We start from the raw sequence: 22,685 nt of genomic DNA, 5'->3' as shown, positions 1-22,685 counted from the left end.
TTACACCAATACATAAAGGTGGTGACCCTACAGATTTAAACAACTATAGGCCAATATCAAACTTACCATTGCTATCCAAAATCTTTGAGAAACTCATGCACAGGAGACTATATTCATAACGGCACAAAACATACTCAACCCCTGCCAATTTGGATTCAGGAAAAATAAAAGCACCAATGATGCAATCATAAAAATGCTAGATCTGCTTTACACAGCATTGGAAAATAAGGAATATCCACTAGGAATTTTTATTGACCTAAGAAAAGCTTTTGACACAGTAGACCACGGCATCCTACTCCACAAACTTGACCATTATGGTATAAGAGGCCATGCGCTTGCATATTTCAAATCTTACCTTACTAATAGGTATCAGTATGTCACCATTAAAGACACAGCATCAACAACACAGCCACTTGATACTGGAGTTCCGCAGGGAAGTGTCCTTGGTCCCCTGCTCTTCCTCATATACATCAATGATCTTCCAAACGTATCTCGGCACCTGAACCCCATTCTCTTTGCTGACGACACGACTTATGTCATCTCTCACCCTAATCTTGCCACCCTCAACACCATTGTTAATGAGGAGCTGATCAAAATATCGACTTGGATGACAGCCAATAAACTTACACTTAACACTGACAAAACCTACTACATTATGTTTGGTAGCAGAGCAGGAGATGCGCAAATTAACATTAAGATCGACAACACTCTAATTGCCAGGCATAATGAGGGCAAATTCCTAGGCCTATACCTCGACAACAACCTAAACTTAAGCATCCATATCCAACACATAACCAAAAAAGTATCCTCTCCAAGATACGATACTATGTGCCGCAAACTGCCCTTCTCACACTATACCATTCACTTATATATCCATACCTCACCTATGCTATCTGTGCTTGGGGTTCCACTGCAGCAACACACCTAAAGCCAATAATAACCCAACAAAAAGCCGCAGTAAGAATAATCACTAAATCCCATCTCTGGCAACACACCCCCCCACTCTTCATAGATCTAAACTTACTCCCTGTTCAGTACATCCACACTTACTACTGTGCAATCTACATCTACAGGACCTTAAATTCCAATATTAACCTTGACCTAAAACGCTTTCTTGATAGTTGTGACAAAACCCACAGGCACAACACCAGACACAAACATCTCTATGACATTCCCCGTGTCCGACTAAACCTTTACAAAAATTCAATGTATGTCAAAGGCCCTAAAATCTGGAACACCCTACCTGAAAATTCTAAAACTGCAGACACATTCATCACCTTCAAAACTACCATCAGAAAACATCTTATCTCCCTGATACACCCTGTCAACTAATTACACAAATACCACCTTGTGGTTAACACTTACACTCACTCACCCATTTGACCATAAACAGAAATATCAATCTCAATCTCAAAATAATGAATCTTAACTAGTCATAAGTTGGCCTGTGATACTCCAATACTGAAACTATGTATAGTGCCAAAACAAAAGCATTCACATTGCTAAACTCACAACTAGTATTTAGTCACTTAGCCATAATACCAACTTACCTCATAATTTTGTAATATTTTAAACATAAGATTTAATTTAAGTCTGCCCGAAATGCCTAGCCATGCTAGGTGTTCTAGTGGTACACTCTGTAATTATTATTTTACTACATGTAAACCACACAATAACCAAATTCTGTAAACTCAGCATTGTAATCCTTATAGAGAATAAACTTTGAATTTGAACCCTTTCAGGGTCGACAGGCCCTTTCCCAGACTTGTTCTCAGGGTCGCCCAAATTTCAAAAAAAAAAAAAAATTATTTTTTCTTATGAAAATATAGAGAATCTTTTCCCTGGAGTTTACCTGGAGTTCCGGGGGTCAACGCCCCCACGGCCCGGTCTGTGACCAGGCCTCCTGGTGGATCAGAGCCTGATCAACCAGGCTGTTACTGCTGGCTGCACGCATACCAACGTACGAGCCACAGCCCGGCTGGTCAGGAACCGACTTTAGGTGCTTGTCCAATGCCAGCTTGAAGACTGCCAGGGGTCTGTTGGTAATCCCCCTTATGTATGCTGGGAGGCAGTTGAACAGTCTCGGGCCCTTGACATTTATTGTATGTTCTCTTAACGTGCTAGTGACACCCCTGCTTTTCATTGGGGGGATGTTGCATCGTCTGCCAAGTCTTCTGCTTTCGTAGTGAGTGATCATAATCACACCAGAAGTATGAAATTTTATGGAAAACTTATGGAATTATGCTCTCGCGAAGTTAGTGGTCTCAGCGATGTTTACGCATCGGCAATTTTGCCCACTTTGAGCCCTATTTTCGGCCAATTCCATTGTACTATTAGACAAAAATCATAACTATTTCACTAGAACTCCATTTTTTCTATCGAATGAGTACAAGAAACCACCCATTTACCGATTTCAACTATCCAATACAGTGGTCAGAATTTAGCAATTTTGCCAATTTCGCACAAATTTCAAAAGATGCCAATTTCCGAACAGGGTCCAGAATAAACAAGAAAGACATTCCTGGCACTAAAATAACATTTCCTCTGTTCATTAGCCACGTCTCAAGGCCCCTCTTACATTCTTTTGCTTTCCACTTTGAATTTTTATTCTCACAAAAAATAGAAGATTTACTTTTATGCAGACTACTGCATTAGTGTAGAAATGGTATAAATAATATCAGAGCACTTGTGAAAGAATATTAGACTCACCAGTTGACGTGTATTGGACGCACAGCATGATTTGTTTACTTTTGAACTTTGGTAAAAAACGAACATTTCTGCTACTTTGAGCTCAATTTCAAGGTACTTTTCATTGTAAAACCAGTCAAAATCATCTCAATTTCTATAACATGTCTTCCATTCTATAAAATGAGACCAGGAAAACTAGAATACAACCTTAAATACTATACGAAAATATAGTGCAAAGTCGCTGTTTCAATCCAAAAACACGGTCAGAGATTTTTTTTTTCCTCATTACGCACTGTATGCTGCAGGATTTTTTTTATACTGCGCACACTGACCACATAGACCTATTCTTTCATATGTAGGCCTACCAGCTTTCTCTCACTAGATTTGAGGGCACTAGAATTTAGGCATACTAGTACGTCAAAAACCCTGGTGCGTAAACCGTACTAGTATGCCCGAAACCCTGAAAGGATTAAATGCATATAAATGCTTCCTAACATGTTTATACTATCATATATTAAGTTAGCAATAGAACTAGGCATTAACCCTTTTCACTGTCAGTTCCGTAATATTTCAGCTTGCAAGTCATTGTCGATCCCATAATACTATGCAAAATTCTATTGGCTTCAAATCTGGCAGGAGAAAGCTTTTAGGCCTACATGTGAGAGAATGGGTCTGTGTGCTCAGTGTGCGCAGTATAAAAAAAAATCGGGGAGGCTGCAGTGCATTGTGGGAGTGCCAGTTCAGTATGCCTTGTTCATCATGCCTAGCAGTAAGGAATACCTCACTCCTCATGGTTTTGAGGAGTTTGTGACCAAAAGCAATGCCCAGGATACCAGATATAGTGCTAAAAACTCAGATGACTATGAACCTTCCACCTCTGGTGCTGGGCCGTCTCGCTCATGTTCAGTTGTACCACTGGGAAAGAGGAAACTCGTATTTTCCCATGTCCAGGACTCGGATGTGAGCAGTGGTCATGATAGCAATACTGATTGTAATTTCCAAGCTCTTGATTACAATTCCAGTAGCGACAATGAAGAGGAATATTCTCCAGTAAAGCGTCAATTTATACGAGACCACATGCATTCTGGTAGTTTGCCATATGATATTCCAAGGGGAAGGAGTACATCTCAGAGTACATTCCGTGGCCTTACATCAGGAACAGATAGTGAAAAAAGAAAATAGCATGGGTGCTGGAAAAGACAGCGTGGGTGGTAGGGAAGATGGTGTGGGTGGTGGGGAAGATGGTGTGGGCAGTGGGGAAGACAATGTGCAAGTACGTTTATTCAGTTATACACAAATACAGTTACATAGATTATCATACATAGCAGTATATGTGAACCAAGGATAACCCAAAAAAGTCAAAGTGACTTTTTTCCATGTGGGTGGTGGGGAAGACAGTGTGGGTGGTGGGGAAGACAGTATGGGTAAAGGGTAATGTTACACTTGGGATGGATAATATACATGCGGCAGCTGATGGTGGTGGCGGTGTAATGCGTCATGTGGCACCAGCAGCACCCCAGGTTGGTAGCCATGCTGCTGACTCAGCACATCCACAAAGGCCACCTTCAACCACCCACACACCACAACAACCTGCACAACCACAACAACCCACCCACTAAAACACAGAGACACTCGTTTTATGTGGAGGAGTGTAAAGCAACACTGTGCATAACACCATGTTTCAAAGAGTTCCACAAACTGTAGCAGTTCTAGGAACATGTCCAGACTCTGTGTATATATATATATTATAGAACAGTAGTGATAAACAACTTTTTTAATTGTTGATTTGTGTAAACAAGTTTTGCAAACAATATAATGATAACGGTATTTGTGCGATTATTGTGTTGCATACAATGAGTGGATATATATACAATATTCATTGTATTGCTCTCACAGGCCACAAAAGTTACTTGAAAAAATAAAATATTGGAAAAGTGAAAAAATAAAATATTGGAAAAGAAGAGAAAAAATAGAATAAAAGTAAAAATAATATTACGAGTGAGCAGCAGTCGCTGATGTTGCCGTCAGCAGTTCACTTTCTGTTAACTTCATGCCTCTGTATCTCGGTAACTACTGATTGCAAAATTTTTTTTTCTTTTATAACACTCAGAAAATTATTAAGATTTTGGTAAGAAAAATAATTTTTTTTTTTTAATATATTTCAACATTGAGAGCAAGTTTGTGAGCAGGGCTCTCAACAGTGAAAGGGTTAATACAGTATAAACAGTACAGATGCCCCCCAACTTACGAACAAGTTTTGTTCCATAAGGCTGTTTGTATCTTGAATTGTTCGTATGCTGTTATTTTTATCTTGTTACAATTATTATTATTGCTTTTAATATTATCATTATTATTATTGTTCTCTCTCTAAAGCATATTTTAACAATAAATACTATAATAAAAAACTTCTTTAACTTTAACTAACAAGGCAGTCTGTTTGTATGTCCGTATGTTTGTAACTCGAATGTTCTTAAGTAGGGTAGCATCTGTATGTACATATATTACCTTGCTTGGGGTTGGCTTGGTTGATGCTTGTGAGTGACTGTGATCCCTTCCCTTGGATCAGACTATAGGTGCTCCTCAAGTTTTGACGAGGTTACGTTCTGAAGAACCTCTCTCGAGTTGAAAATGTCATAATTCAAATATGAATACATGATCAGTAAACAGTAAATAAATAACTACCAGTATTGAGAAGTTAATAAATGAATAATAGTTTATTCTATCAATAAATGTACAGTACTGTACAGTAGAGAGTGTTCATTGTAAAGTTAAAATATTATAAGTGGGACCATTGTAAAACCAGGAGCATCTGTAGATTACATCTCCTCACTTAGCGACGTACTCGTTTACCGACGACTTGGACTTAGGATGGCCTCTCTGACCAGTATGCATACCTAAATTATGTATATTAGAGCTGATTTCCTCTATTCTCTTAATTAGAATATATAGTACACTACTGTATAAACATTTAAAAAATACCAGAAATGTTATAAATGGTGCAAAGGTGACATTAAAACAATATCAAAGATGGCAGACACAAACCCACTACCATTATAGTATGCTCCACACTCAGCGATGAATTCGTTTACTGTCGTGGTCTTAGGAACGGAACTCAGTTGTTAAGTGATGAGAGGCTGTACTTCCCATTCCCAGTATGCTGTATGACCCCATGAATATAATAGTAATTTCCCTATTATTACAGTAACTATATATAATGTTGTTTGTTAGGTATTACTGTTGGTGTACACGGTGATTCCCATGCCGCTCTACCTCACACTCATCATCACCAGTGTCTACTCCATAACCTTCGAACTTCTTAACGGATTCATTGTAGATCACGATGCTCTCCATATATGTGTGAGGGTCGGTCTACACATCTGCATCCACCTCATTGGTGCACACATCATGATAATGACCCAGGTGCGAATATTCTCATATAGTATACAAATAACCCGCCCATAGGAGAAACTTACGACAACATTTTGGTCCATTAACTAGATACACACAAGCATGAAGAGGTGGGTAGGTGAGAGTGGTTGATTTTGATAAGAATCTGCCCTGTAGATGAATGGTTCAGAGAACGGACGAGTTGATAAATTAGATACACGTGCAACACTTGGGTAGCTTTAATGAGGAAACGTATTGCTACACAGTGGCTTCATCAATCTATACAAAGGAGAATGGTGAAGAACAGGAGGAGTTTGAGGTAATCAGTCCCTCAGCCTTGAGTCGATGTAATCAGTCCATCAGTCTCTTCAAGATTGATGTAATCAGTAATTGCATCTACTCAAGGTTGAGGGACTGATTACCTCAAACTCCTCCTGTTCTTCAACATTCTTCTTTGTATGGACTGATGAAGCCACTGTGTGGTGATACGTTTCCTCATTTAAGATACCCATGTGTTGCACGTGTCTAATTTATCATGAACCTACATTGTATGGGCCAGTAGGCCTGCTGCAGTGTTCCTCCATTCTCATGTTATGTTCTTATATATGGGAGGGGGAGCCCGGGGGTGGGGTCCCCTTCTCATATATATATATATATACTGGCTTCTATCACACTTCTGTGTAACTAGTTGAGCCGAAATGTCATCACAATTTTCTTTCTCCTGTGTGTGGGTTATTTGTGTATTGTTCCAGTCATGCTATTGTATCTTTGTATTCTGATATAGTATAGGCAAATTGTACAGTGGAATTTGGTTAATTTCACTTTCATATCAGTACAGTGGACCCCCGGTTTACGATATTATTTCATTACAGAAGTATGTTCAGGTGCCAGTACTGACCGAATTTGTTCCCATAAGGAATATTGTGAATTAGATTAGTCCACTTCAGACTCCCAAACATACACATACAAACGCACTTACATAAATACACTTACATAATTGGTCGCATTGGGAGCTGATCGTAAACCGGGGGTCCACTGTATTATTTTTTAATACACTCAAACTTTAACATTTTGTCATCTATGTTTGAGAGTTTGGTTTTACTTACATAACATTTTAAATAGTTTGTGCTTGTGAGATTAACTCTCATCTTAAAGCAAAACAAAAAAAAAAAAACTTTATTAAGTGAAGTAGAGTATATTATATAGTTAAGGTGACTGACATATATTATTACTTTATACAAAGCTCTTATGCAAAATATTTCTGGCAGCCTAAAAGCTAAATTATAATTGCAAATAGTATGTGAAATTAAGAATACATAGTTTTTGAAATATCAAGAGGTATTTAACAGTTCAGTAAAAAAGTGCAGCTAGAGATTCATTAAGGAAGAAGCTGAGTGCACTTACACTACTTTTGCACACTGAAAAGTTCTTAGTTGATAATATATTAATGTCAACACTGCATTACTTTTGTACGCTGACAGGTACGTATGCGCGGAACCTTCATGAGCATCGGTCAGTCACTGTTAGTGAGAGGTCAGTTGGAGGTGGAGAAGGCACTCAAAGAAAAGATGATCCACTCAGTCATGCCTCCCAAAGTTGCTGACTGGCTTATGAGGGAGACTCTTGCTGATGATAATGATGACGCCACTTATTATGGGGAAGATGGTGCCATACTCAGAAAGGTAACTTGATGGGTATTACATTTAAATTCATGGTGTTAATGTTGCAGTTTAAAAACTGTAGTGTAAAGCACCCTTCTGGCAAGACAGTGATGGAGTGAATGATGGTGAAAGTTTTTCTTTTTCAGGCCACCCTGCCTTGGTGGGAATCGGCCGGTGTGATAATAATAATAAAATTATTAAAAAAAATATGTATGTTTGCATAATTAATTTTGAGAGATAAAAGACTGGGGTTATGAAGTCACTTGTACTGATAGTTTCTTCTTAAAGTCTCTCAGATGTACCTTCAGATATTCACTTTGTATTGCTCAATATTTTTTCAAAACATATTCTTATGTAAATCATATACGTATATATAAGCCAGACTTGAGTCCTGGAGGCGGGAAGTCCAGTACCTGCATTTTGAAGGAAGGGTACTGGCGATGGTGGGAAATACAGTTCCTGTACTATAAAGGAGGGGTGATGGTGATGGTGGGAAATACAGTTCCTGTACTATAAAGGAGGGGTGGTGGCTATGATGGGAAATACAGTTCCTGTACTATAAAGGAGCGGTGGTGGCGATGGTGGGAAATACAGTTCCTGTACTATAAAGGAGGGGTGGTGGCGATGGTGGGAAATACAGTTCCTGTACTATAAAGGAGGGTGCTGGCGATGGTGGGAAATACAGTTCCTGTACTATAAAGGAGGGGTGGTGGCGATGATGGGAAATACAGTTCCTGTACTATAAAGGAGCGGTGGTGGCGATGGTGGGAAATACAGTTCCTGTACTATAAAGGAGGGGTGATGGTGATGGTGGGAAATACAGTTCCTGTACTATAAAGGAAGGTGCTGGCGATGGTGGGAAATACAGTTCCTGTACTATAAAGGAGGGTGCTGGCGATGGTGGGAAATACAGTTCCTGTACTATAAAGGAGGGGTGGTGGCGATGGTGGGAAATACAGTTCCTGTACTATAAAGGAGGGTGCTGGCGATGGTGGGAAATACAGTTCCTGTACTATAAAGGAGGGGTGATGGTGATGGTGGGAAATACAGTTCCTGTATTATAAAGGAGGGGTGGTGCTGGTGGTGGGAAGTACAGTGCCTGTACTCTATGAATATTGTATGAAGATGAGAAACAGTTAATATTGTATAATGTTGTGTAAGTGGGAAAGAATAATTTAGTTAACATGTGTTATAGAGTAGTATTTAGTATAATTGTATATTATTAATGTTGACATGTTCACCAGGTGTCATCACCTCGAGCATCTCACACTAGTGACATCCAGACACTCTTCCGACCCTTCAACATGCACGGCATGGACAACGTCAGCATCCTCTTCGCTGATATTGTCGGCTTTACACGCATGAGTTCTAACAAAGTAAGATGATTTATGCATCTATTCCTAACTCACATTTTTTTCCCATTGTTACGTTGTAAAGAAACACATGTACTCCTCGACTTACCGTGGGGTTACGTTACGACGAACCCGTTATCAGTTGAAAATATTGTAAGTTGAATATGAATGTGGTGTGATAAATAAGTAAATAAATAACTATTGCCACTGAACAAACAAATGCACAAATAATTTCTGCCACTAACTAAATACCTCACCATTAACCTTCACATTATGAAGATGTTGCACATGCGTCTTAACTTTCATATTATCGGTATTTTATACCTTTCTTGCACAACTTGTCAGACACTGTAACATCATGGAATCTTGGTTCAGAGGACATCTACAAGATTTTTGAGGTGTTGAAACCATCTATGACTCATTGTAAATGTTTGATGACTACTGAGTGTATCACTATTGCACCTTAGAAAAGTCAAAATATTGTGAGTCAAACCATTGTAAAGCGAGGAGCATCTGTAATAATCAGATTTTTATGTAACCATGTATTATAACACCAAGGTAGTAGGTTGGTAGACAGCAACCGCCCAGGGAGGTACTACCGTCCTGCCAAGTGAGTGTAAAACGAAAGCCCGTAATTGTTTTACATGATGGTAGGATTGCTGGTGTCCTTTTTTCTGTCTCATGAACATGCAAGATTTCAGGTACGTCTCGCTACTTCTACTTACACTTAGGTCACACTACACATGTACAAGCATACATACTCACACACCCCTCTGGGTTTTCTGCTATTTTCTTTCTAGTTCTTGTTCTTGTTTATTTCCTCTTATCTCCATGGGGAAGTGGAACAGAATTCTTCCTCCGTAAGCCATGCGTGTTGTAAGAGGCGACTAAAATCCCAGGAGCAAGGGGCTAGTAACCTCTTCTCCTGTGTATATTACTAAATGTAAAAGGAGAAACTTTCGTTTTGACTTTTGGGCCACCCCGCCTCGGTGGGATACGGCCGGTATGTTGAAAGAAGAAAGATGTATTATAACACCAAGGTAGTAGGTTGGTAGACAGCAACCACCCAGGGAGGTACTACCATCCTGTGGCAGTAGGTTGGTAGACAGCAACTGCCCAGGGAGGTACTGCCATCCTGTGGTAGTAGGTTGGTATACAGCAACCACCTAGGGAGGTACTACTGTCCTGCCAAGTGAATGTGAAACGGAAGCCTGTAATTGTTTTACATGATGGTAGGATTGCTGGTGTCTTTTATCTGTCTCATAAACATGCAAGATTTCAGGTAGATCTTGCTACTTCTACTTACACTTAGGTCACACTACTCATGCGTGTACAAGCATATATATACACACCCCTCTAGGTTTTCTTCTAATTTTCTTACTAATTCTTGTCCTTGGGGGAAGTGGAACAGAATTCTTCCTCCGTAAGCCATGTGTGTCATAAGAGGCAACTAAAATGCCAGGACTAAGGGGATAGTAACCCCTTCTCCTGTATATATTACTAAAGTTAAAAAGAGAAACTTTTGTTTTTCTTTTTGGGCCACCCCGCCTTGGTGGGATACTGCCGGTTTGTTGAAAGAAGAAGTAGTATTATAATACTGTTTTATCTAAAATAAATCATCACATCTGCCTTGATCCACATTTACTGCAGACACCTGGTATATTCTCTTATTGAAAAATGCTTGAACAAGACTTAAGAGTCCTGGAAGTGGGAAGCACAGTGTCTGTACTCTGAAGGATGAGTGAGGATGTTACTGTCCTGGAGGTGGGAAGTACAGTGTCTGTACTCTGAAGAATGAGTGAGGATGTTACAATTCTTGAGGTGGGAAGTAGTGCATGTATTCTAAAAGGGTTGCGCATGTTGCAGTGTGTATGGTGATTTGCATTGTGGTAAGTACATACTCCTGATAAGACAGCTGTTGAATGAATGATTGGTAATGAATTTGTTGCTTCTATTTGGGTCACCAACCTTGGTGGTAGACAGCCTCTGTCTGACCTTTGTGGCAGACAGTTTCTGTGTCTTACCTTGGTGGCTGACAGCCTCTGTGTCTGACCTTGGTGGCAGATAACCTCTGTGTCTGACCTTGGTGGCAGACAACCTCTGTGTCTGACCTTGGTGGCAGACAGCCTCTGTGTCTGACCTTGATGGCAGATAACCTCTGTGTCTGACCTTGGTGGCAGACAACCTCTGTGTCTGACCTTGATGGCAGATAACCTCTGTGTCTGACCTTGGTGGCAGACAACCTCTGTGTCTGACCTTGGTGGCAGACAACCTCTGTGTCTGACCTTGGTGGCAGACAACCTCTGTGTCTGACCTTGGTGGCAGACAACCTCTGTGTCTGACCTTGGTGGCAGACAACCTCTGTGTCTGACCTTGGTGGCTGACAACTTCTGTGTCTGACCTTGGTGGCAGACAGCCTCTGTGTCTGACCTTGGTGGCAGACAACCTCTGTGTCTGACCTTGGTGGCAGACAACCTCTGTGTCTGACCTTGGTGGCAGACAACCTCTGTGTCTGACCTTGGTGGCTGACAACTTCTGTGTTCAGTAAGAACTTTTACTACCATTTTTTTTTTTAACAAGTCGGCCGTCTCCCACCAAGGCAGGGTGACCCAAAAAGAAAGAAAATCCCCAAAAAGAAAATACTTTCATCATCATTCAACACTGTTTTTGCAGAGGTGCTCAGAATACACCAGTTTAGAAGTATATACATATAAAGATACACAATATATCCCTCCAAACTGCTAATATCCTAAACCCCTCCTTTGAAGTGCAGGCATTGTACTTCCCATTTCCAGGATTCAAGTCCAGCTATATAAAATAACCGGTTTCCCTTAATCCCTTCACTAAATATTGCCCTACTCACACTCCATCAGCTCAACAGGCCCCAAATACCATTCGTCTCCATTCATTCCTATCTAACATGCTCATGCAAGCTTGCTGGAAGTCCAAGCCCCTCGCCCACAAAACCTCCTTTACCCCCTCCCTCCTACCTTTTCGAGGACGACTCCTACCCCACCTTCCTTCCACTACAGATTTATACGCTCTCCATGTCATTCTACTGTGATCCATTCTCTCTAAATGACCAAACCACCTCAACAGCCCCTCTTCAGCCCTCTGACTAATACTTTTATTAACTCCACACCTTCTTCTAATTTCCACACTTCAAATTTTCTGCATAATATTTACACCACACATTGCCCATAGACAGGACATCTCCACTGCCTCCAACCGTCTCCTCGCTGCAGCATTTACAACCCAAGCTTTACACCCATATAAGAGTGTTGGCACTACTATACTTTCATACATTCCCTTCTTTGCCTCCATAGATAACATTTTTTGCCTCCACATATACCTCAATGCACCACTCACCTTTTTTCCTTCATCAATTCTATGATTAACCTCATCCTTCATAAATCTATCTGCTGACACATCAACTCCCAAATATCTGAAAACATTCACTTCTTCCATACTCCTCCTCCACAATTTGATATCCAATTTTTCTTTATCTAAATCATTTGATACCCTCATCACCTTACTCTTTTCTATGTTCACTTTCAACTTTCTACCTTTACATACACTCCCAAATTTGTCCACTACCCTTTGCAATTTTTCTTTAGAATCACACATAAGCACAATATCATCAGCAAAAAGTAACTGTGTCACTTCCCATTTTGTATTTGATTCCCCATAATTTAATCCCACCCCACTCCCGAACACCCTAGCAATTACTTCATTTACAACCCCATCTATAAATATATTAACTCTTTCAGGGTTTCGGCTGTACTAGTACGGCTTATGCACCAGGGTTTTTGACGTACTAGTACGCCTAAATTCTAGCGCCCTCAAATCTAGTGAGAGAAAGCTGGTAGGCCTACATATGAAAGAATGGGTCTATGTGGTCAGTGTGCACAGTATAAAAAAAATCCTGCAGCACACATTGCGTAATGAGAAAAAAAACTTTGACCGTGTTTTTGGATTAAAACAGCGACTTTGCACTGTATTTTTGTATGGCATTTATTGTTGTATTCTAGTTTTCCTGGTCTCATTTTATAGAATGGTAGACATTACAGAAATTGAGATGATTTTAACTGATTTTACAATGAAAAGTACCTTAAAATTGAGCTCAAAGTAGCAGAAATGTTTGATTTTTACCAAAGTTCAAAAGTAAACAAATCATGCCAAGCGTCCAATACACGTCAACTGGTGAGTCTAATATTCTTTCACAAATGCGCCGATATTATTTATACCATTTCTACACTAATGCAGTAGTCTGCATAAAAGTAAATCTTCTGTTTTTTGTGAGAATAAAAATTCAAAGTGGAAAGCAAAAGAATGTAAGAGGGGCATGGGGACGTGACTAATGAACAGAGGAAATGTTATTTTAGTGCCAGGAATGTCTTTCTTGTTTATTCTGGACCCTATTTGGAAATTGTCATCTTTTGAAATTTGTGTGAAATTGGCAAAATTGCTAAATTCTGACCACTGTATTGGATAGTTGAAATCGGTAAATGGGTGGTTTCGTGTACTCATTCGATAGAAAAAACGGAGTTCTAGCGAAATAGTTATGATTTTTGTCTACTAGTATACTGGAATTGGCCGAAAATAGGGCTCAAAGTGGGCAAAATCACCGATGCGTAAACATTGTTGAGACCGCTAATTTCGTGAGAGCATAATTCCGTAAGTTTTCTATCAAATTTCATGCTTTTGGTGTCATTATGGTCGGGAAAAGATTCTCTATCTTTTCATTTTTTTTTTTTTTTTTTTATTTTTTAAATTTGGCGACCCTGAGAACAAGTCTCGGAGAGGGCCTGGTGGCCCTGAAAGGGTTAAACAACCATGGTGACATTACACATCCCTTTCTAAGACCTACTTTTGCCGGGAAGTAGTCTCCCTCTCTTGTACACACCCTAACCAGAGCCTCACTATCCTCATAAAAGCTCTTTACAGCATTTAGTAACTTACCACCTATTTCATACACTTGCAATATCTGCCACATTGCTCCCCTATCCACTCTATCATATGCCTTTTCTAAATCCATAAATGCAATAAAAACTTCCCTACCTTTATCTAAATACTGTTCACATATGTGCTTCAATGTAAACACTTGATCTGCACATCCTCTACCCACTCTAAAACCTCCTTGCTCATCCGCAATTCTACACTCTGTCTTACCTCTAATTCTTTCAATAATAACCCTACCGTGATGTTACATTATTCTTGACCTTGCAAATCCCCACTCTGTGTTTATTGACTATGAGAGGTTAGTAATTTAACCCTTTGAGGGTTTCGGCCGTACTAGTATGGCTTACGACCCAGGGTTTTTGACGTACTAGTACGCCTAAATTCTAGCGCCCTCAAATCTAGTGGGAGAAAGCTGATAGGCCTACATATGAAAGAATGGGTCTATGTGGTCAGTTTGCACAGTATAAAAAAAATCCTGCACCACACAGTGCATAATGAGAAAAAAAAAACTTTGACCGTTTTTTTGGAATAAAACAGCGACTTTGCACTGTATTTTCGTATGGTATTTATTGTTGTATTCTAGTTTTCTTGGTCTCATTTTATAGAATGGAAGACATATTACAGAAATTGAGATGATTTTGACTGGTTTTACAATGAAAAGTACCTTGAAATTGAGCTCAAAGTAGCAGAAATGTTCGAATTTTACCAAAGTTCAAAAGTAAACAAATCATGCCAGGCGTCCAATACACGTCAACTGGTGAGTCTGATATTCTTTTGCAAGTGCGCCAATATTATTTATACCATTTTTTACACTAATGCAGTAGTCTGCATAACAGTAAATCTTCTGTTTTTTGTGAGAATAAAAATTCAAAGTGGAGAGCAAAAGAATGTAAGAGGGGCCTTGAGACGTGATAATGAACAAAGGAAATGTCATTTTAGTGTCAGGAATGTCTTTCTTGTTTATTCTGGACCCTATTCGGAAATTGGCATCTTTTGAAATTTGTGTGAAATTGGCAAAATTGCTAAATTCTGACCACTGTATTGGATAGTTGAAATTGGTAAATGGATGGTTTCTTGCACTCATTCGATAGAAAAGATGGAGTTCTAGCGAAATATTCATGTTTTTTGTCGACAAGTGCAGTGGAATTGGCCGAAAATGGGGCTCAAAGTGGGCAAAATCGCCGATGAGTAAACATCGCCGAGACCGCTAACTTCGCAAGAGCATAATTCCGTAAGTTTTCTATCAAATTTCATAATTTTGGTGTCATTATGATCGGGAAAAGATTCTCTATCTTTTCATAAGAAATTTTTTTTTTTTTTTTTAATTTGGCCAACCCTGAGAACAAGTCTCGGAGAGGGCCTGTCGACCCTCAAAGGGTTAAAGAGTGGTTGTACTCTGGGTTATTACAGCATCATAGCTCCTGGGACCACCTTCAATAGACACAGGAAAGCTGTCCACTCTGTAGTGATCATTATTCAGAATAAGATCATTTTGGAGTGAATAAGTTTGCTGTGCGTATTAAAGGTGGACTGTGGAAATCGTCGCTACATAACTGGTATTGCAACTTATAAGTTGTAAAGACAAGCCACATTTATAGAATTGTAGAATTTTCTCTACAATCAAGTTGTGTATATAGAAAGCAATACAGTGGTACCCTGAGTTTAGTACTGTTCCCAACTTGAACAATTATGTAAGTGTATTATTGTAAGTGTATTTTTGGGGGTCTGAAACGGACTAATCTAATTTACATTATTCCTTATGGGAACAAATTTGTTTGGTACCGGCACTCGAACAACCTTCTGGAACGAATTATGTACAAAACTCGGGGTACCACTGTTCTAATAATAAATAACTAATAAAATAATATTTTTCTATTTGCATAGTAGACAGTGTGTAGTTTACATATATTAAAATATTGTAATGTACAAAGTCACTAACATGCTGAGCATTATTGGCAGACTAATACTAACACTCACACACTACTTAACTCTAAACATTGGTATAGAATGGTACAATTTTAAGTATGCATTTTTACTAAAAGAGAGGCAGTAGTCAGTTTTATGTGTTTTAATACTTTAAAGTTATTAAGTAATCGTAAGTTTTTTTGGATTTCTTGAGTAGTTTCAACCTGGTCCTGTGATTTCATACATAATATAGTGTTGGTATAGTTAAGTTTGGGAGATGAGGTGATTCTTATTTTCTTTTTTTCTTTTTTAACAAGTCGGCTGTCTCCCACCGAGGCAGGGTGACCCAAAAAAAAAGAAAATATCCCCCCCAAAAAAATACTTTCATCATCATTCAACACTTTCACCTCACTCATACATAATCACTGTTTTTGCAGAGGTGCCCAGAATACAACAGTTTAGAAGTATATCTTCTTTCTTCTTTCAACAAACCGGCCGTATCCCACCAAGGCAGGATGGCCCAAAAAGAAAAACAAAAGTTTCTCTTTTCAAATTTAGTAATTTATACAGGAGAAGGGGTTACTAGCCTCTTGCTCCCTGCATTTTAGTCGCCTTTAAAAGTATATACAGTGGACCCCCGGTTAACGATATTTTTTCACTCCAGAAGTATGTTCAGGTGCCAGTACTGACCGAATTTGTTCCCATAAGAAATATTGTGAAGTAGATTAGTCTATTTCAGACCCCGAAACATATACGTACAAATGCACTTACATAAATACACTTACATAATTGGTCACATTTGGAGGTAATCATTATGCGGGGGTCCACTGTACTTATAAAAATATACAATATATCCCTCCAAACTGCCAATATCTCAAACCCCTCCTTTAGAGTGCAGGCATTGTACTTCCCATTTCCAGGACTCAAGTCCGGTTATATAAAATAACTGGTTTCCCTGAATTCCTTCACTAAATATTACCCTGCTCACACTCCAACAGCTCGTCAGATCCCAAATACCATTTGTCTCCATTCACTCCTATCTAACACGCTCACACACACTTGCTGGAAGTCCAAACCCCTCGCCCACAACACCTCCTTTACCCTCTCCCTCCAACCTTTTTGAGGACGACCCCTACCCCGCCTTCCTTCCCCTACAGATTTATGGCCCGGTGGCCTGGTGGCTAAAGCTCCCGCTTCACACACGGAGGGCCCGGGTTCGATTCCCGGCGGGTGGAAACATTCGACACGTTTCCTTACACCTGTTGTCCTGTTCACCTAACAGCAAATAGGTACCTGGGTGTTAGTCGACTGGTGTGGGTCTCATCCTGGGGGACAGGATTAAGGACCCCAATGGAAATAAGTTAGACAGTCCTCGATGACGCACTGACTTTCTTGGGTTATCCTGGGTGGCTAACCCTCCGGGGTTAAAAATCCGAACGAAATCTTATCTTATCTTATCTTGTCATTCTACTTTGATCCATTCTCTCTAAATGACCAAACCACCTCAACAAACCCTCTTCAGCCCTCTGACTAATACTTTTATTAACTCCACACTTTCTTCTAATTTTCACACTCCGAATTTTCTGCGTAATATTTACACCCTTAGACAGGACATCTTCACTGCCTCCAACCACCTCCTTGCTGCAGCATTTACAACCCAAGCTTCACACCCATATAAGAGTGTTGGTACTATTATACTTTCATACATTCCCTTCTTTGCCTCCATAGATACATTTTTTGCCTCCCCATATACCTCAATGCACCACTCACCTTTTTTCCTTCATCAATTCTATGATTAACCTCATCCTTCATAAATCCATCCACTGACACGTCAACTCCCAGATATCTGAAAACATTCACTTCTTCCATACTCCTCCTCCTCCCCAATTTGATACCCAATTTTTCTTTATCTAAATCATTTGATACTCTCATCACCTTACTCTTTTCTATGTTCACTTTCAACTTTCTACCTTTACACACACTCCCAAATTTGTCCACTAACATTTGCAATTTTTTTTTAGAGTCTTAAATTTATAGTCTTAAATTGATTGGCAGACAGGAGACCTTTTGATGGTTGAGGTCTTTGGGCCCTTTATGCACATTGCATTTTTGCAAAGTGTGAGATGGACATGAGGGATGTCGAAGAGATAGTTACCTTTACTTGCTTGTACAATGGTTGGTAGTTAGAAATGCACCACATGTTAGTGGCTTAACAATATTTTATTACATATAAACTACATTCCTAGGAAGAAGTTTGGTAGACAGCAGCAGCCCAGGGATGTACTATCGTCCTGCCAAGTGAGTGTAAAATGGAAGCCTGTAATTGTTTTACAGGATGGTAGGATTGCTGCTGTCTTTTTTCTTGTCTCATAAACATACAAGATTTCAGGTACGTCTTGCTACTTCTTCTTACACTTAGGTCACACTACACATACATGTACCAGCATATATACATATACACACATCCCTCTGGGTTTTCTTCTATTTTCTTTCTAGTTCTTATTCTTGTTTATTTCCTCTTATCTCCATGGGGAAGTGGAATAGAATTCTTCCTCCGTAAGCCATGCATGTTGTAAGAGGCGACTAAAATGCCGGGAGCAAGGGGCTAGTAACCTCTTCTCCTGTATATATTACTAAATGTAAAAGGAGAAACTTTCGTTTTTCCTTTTGGGCCACCCCGCCTTGGTGGGATACGGCCGGTGTGTTGAAAGAAGAAGAATATATATATATATATATATATATATATATATATATATATATATATATATATATACACACACCCCTCTGGGTTTTCTTCTATTTTCTTACTAGTTCTTGTTCTTGTTTATTTCCTGTTATCTCCATGGGGAAGTGGAACAGAATTCTTCCTCTGTAAGCCATGCGTGTTGTGAGAGGTGACTAAAATGCCAGGCGGAAGGGGTAGTAACCCCTTCTGTATAAATTACTAAATTTAAAAAGAGAAACTTTCGTTTTTCTTTTTGGGCCACCCCGCCTTGGTGGGATACTGCCAGTTTGTTGAAAGAAGAAGAATAAACTACATTACCTGTATACTGTAGAAAAGAAATAAAGTTGTATTGCATAAGTAGGCAAACTGTACATGAAATAATTGTAAGGGTTAACTTTCCACTAAAATAAAACATGTCTTCTCTAGACAGCAGAACAGCTTGTGGGACTACTGAACGACTTATTTGGTCGCTTTGATGTGCTGTGTAAGAAGAACAACTGTGAGAAGATCAGTACCCTGGGTGACTGTTACTACAGTGTGAGTGGTTGTCCTGAGCCCCGGCCAGACCATGCACAGTGTTGTGTCAACATGGGACTCGACATGATAGATGCCATCCAAGAATTTGATACAGATACCAAAGAAGATGTTAATATGAGAGTTGGTATACACACTGGTAAGGTAAGACAATATCCTCACTGAAGAAGATGCTAATATGAGAGTTAGTATACACACTAGTAACCAAGGGTGTATTTAGGGAAAATAGTGCCTATGGCAAGCACTGAAATTGTACTCCTATCCAAACATCTAATTCCCATCTTTTAGATAACTTTACCATAACATGAGCTCAAAAATACAAGTCACACTTGTTAATCTTTTAATTAACAAATTATAGCATTAGCCATCCTAGTGCCTCTCACCCATGATAATCAAAGACAGATCATACATATGAAGACATTCTTTTTTCACAATCTGAGGATGGCTTGCCTGACCCCAATAGAAACTACTCAGTGGCAACCCCTTCAAGTGGTGCCCCCCCTTCAAGTGGCACCCTTCTTCAAGTGGTGCCATTCTTCAAGTGGCACCCAAGGCACATGTCATACCTGCGGTACACCACTGCTGGTATGACATGTATATCCTCACTGAAGAATTAGTTACAATACTGTGGCTGGAGCACTCCATGACTAACCCACATCATATTAGGGTCTGTGCTGGACCATCGTGTCACCTTGATAATAGTGTCACCTTGATAATGGTGCCACCTTGATAGTAGCATCACTTTGATAATAGTGTCACCTTGATAATAGTGCCACCTTGATAGTAGCATCACTTTGATAATAGTGTCACCTTGATAATAGTGCCACCTTGATAGTAGCATCACTTTGATAATAGTGTCACCTTGATAATAGTGCCACCTTGATAGTAGCATCACTTTGATAATAGTGTCACCTTGATAATGGTGCAACCTTGATAGTAGCATCACTTTGATAATAGTGTCACCTTGATAATAGTGCCACCTTGATAGTAGCATCACTTTGATAATAGTGTCACCTTGATAATAGTCCAAGATGGACTGAAAATTTCCTGTACATGGTGAATCTTACTGAACTTTTTTCAATTTTTTTATGAGCTACATTATATATCAGTGTTTACATATTGTTTTTTATCTCTTGTATGGATTCAAATTTGTTTTTCTGAAAGAACTCTTCATGTTGGTGAAGGGCTCTTGATTCTTCATGTTGGTGAAGGGCTCTTGATTCTTCATGTTGATGAAGGGCTCTTGATTCTTCATGTTGGTGAAAGAGCTCTTGATTATTCATGTTGGTGAAAGGGCTCTTGATTCTTCATGTTGGTGAAGGTCTCTTGATTCTTCATGTTGGTGAAGGTCTCTTGATTATTCATGTTGGTGAAGGTCTCTTGATTCTTCATGTTGGTGAAGGGCTCTTGATTCTTCATGTTGGTGAAGGGCTCTTGATTCTTCATGTTGGTGAAAGGTCTCTTGATTCTTCATGTTGGTGAAGGGCTCTTGATTCTTCATGTTGGTGAAGGTCTCTTGATCTGAGGTATTGATCAAGAAGAGCTCTTGATCTGAGGTGTTGAGTACAAACTGGTGAGGACAGAAGAAGGATCTAGACAAAGTGAAGTGTTGGTCAGATAAGTAGCTGTTTGAATTTAACCCCAGCAACTGCAAGGTTATGAAGGGGAAGGAAGCAGAAGTATAGAGTCTAGACTCGGGGGGGGGGGGGGGGGGACAGAGGCTGCAGACCTCATTCAAAGAGAAGGACCCGGGAGTCAACATAGTGCCTAGTATATTACCAGAGACTCACATTAATTGGTAGCATCTACAGCCAGTGATCACCTTACAAACCTAAGAGTGACCTTCAAGAATCTCAGCAGAATCATTCTGGCTGTTTTATACAACAGGTGACATTGCTGACCCAGAGAATGTACAAAGAACTTTGACGGCATACATAAGTATGATAAAGCACCTAAATTACTAGGAATGGTTGATTAGTATTCCCTGGAATGCAGGCGAGAGAGATACAAGAAAATATGCACTTGGAAAATCATAGAGGGATTAGTACCAAACTTTCACACAAAAATCACTCCCAACGAAAGCAAAAGACTCGGTAGGAGATGCAACATTTCCCCAATGAAAAGCAGGGGTGCTACAAGTACACTGAGAGGGAGCACAGTAAGTGCCAGGGGCCCAAGACTGTTCAGCTGCCTCCCAGCATACATAAAGGGAATTACCAATAGACTCCTGGCTGTCTTCAAGAAGGCACTGGACAGGCACCTAAAGTCAGTGCCTGACCAGCCAAGCTGTGGTTCATACGTCAGTTTGTGTGCGGCCAGCAGTAACAGCCTGATTGATCAAACCCTGATCCACCATGAGGCCTGGTCTCAGACTAGACTGCAGGGGCATTGACCCCTGAAACCTTCTCCATGTATACTCTAGGTATACCATCTTAGAGTATACAGCACCAGTTTGGAACCCACTCAGGAAGTATATTAAGAAATTGGAAAGTGCAGAAGTATGCAACAAGACTAGTTCTCAATATAATGGATATGAGCTACTAAGAGAGGCTAAAGGAATTGAATCTAATGACCCAGGAGGACTGAAGAACCAGGGGAGACATGGTAACTACATACAAGATACTCTAGAGAAATTGCAAGGGTAGACAAGGACAGGCTATTTGAGAGGTGAGAAACAGGTACTCAGGGGCACAACAGAAAGATAAAGACAAAGATGAGGCACAAGGATGTCAGGAAATATTTCTTCAGCCTCAGGGTAGTCAGGAAGTAGATTGACCTGGTCACAGACCGGGCCGCGGGGGCGTTGACCCCTGAAACTCTCTCCAGGTAAACTCCAGACCTTGATGAGGAAGTGGTGGAGGTAAACTCCATACATAATTTTAAGAATAGGTTCAATAAATCTTATGAGGCTAGGGGAAAGTAAATCTGGCAAGTGGTAAATTGAAAGTTAGGACTGGAAACTAAGACTCAACCCCCTGTAACCACATATAAGTGAGTACACACACTTGTAATGTAAACTTGGATGGTTGTAAACTCTCATTACTTCTTTACTGTACTTCTTCATCTTAGCTTCCCTCTTAGTGATAGGGGGGAGGGGGGCCAGGGGGCTTTGATGCCGGTGAAGGACTTTTGATTCAAGGAATTGGAGCGGCACTTTCCTTCGCAGGATTGAACATGATTGCTTCCCATTTTTCAGAGATTGTATGACTTGAAGACTGAGACACTTGTCTAACATTTAGGAACCTTTATTGTGGAAATGTTTCACCAGCCAGTGACTTCTTCAGTCCAGTACAGAGAAGAATGGTGGAAGATGAAGAGTTTAAGGTAATCAGTCCCTCAACCTGGAGTCGATGTGTTCGGTCCATCAATTCCAGGCCGAGGGACTGATTACCTTAAACTCCAATGCATCTTCCAGCATTTTCTGTATTGGACTGAAGAAGTCACTGGCTGGCCATACATTTAAACAACAAA

General features: G+C 39.9%; 1 protein-coding gene across 5 annotated transcripts in view; it reads left to right on the top strand.

Moving 5' to 3' along the window:
* Nucleotides 1-22,685, top strand: part of Ac13E (Adenylyl cyclase 13E) — a 111,481-nt gene that overhangs the window by 26,948 nt on the left and 61,848 nt on the right. For all 5 annotated transcript variants that reach the window (XR_011394650.1, XM_053798037.2, XM_053798036.2 and 2 more), the window contains 4 exons: nt 5,917-6,108; nt 7,557-7,757; nt 8,981-9,112; nt 19,107-19,358. Coding sequence is in view for 4 of the 5 variants with exons in the window: in XM_053798037.2 (XP_053654012.1) it covers nt 5,917-6,108; nt 7,557-7,757; nt 8,981-9,112; nt 19,107-19,358 (777 nt within the window). In the remaining variant the exon portion in view is untranslated. The remainder of the gene's footprint in view (nt 1-5,916; nt 6,109-7,556; nt 7,758-8,980; nt 9,113-19,106; nt 19,359-22,685) is intronic.

The sequence above is a fragment of the Cherax quadricarinatus genome, chromosome 93 (genome assembly GCF_038502225.1).
Source record: "Cherax quadricarinatus isolate ZL_2023a chromosome 93, ASM3850222v1, whole genome shotgun sequence".
In the NCBI taxonomy this organism is placed as follows: Eukaryota; Metazoa; Arthropoda; class Malacostraca; order Decapoda; family Parastacidae; genus Cherax; species Cherax quadricarinatus.
This window is presented reverse-complemented; position numbering and strand designations above follow the sequence as displayed.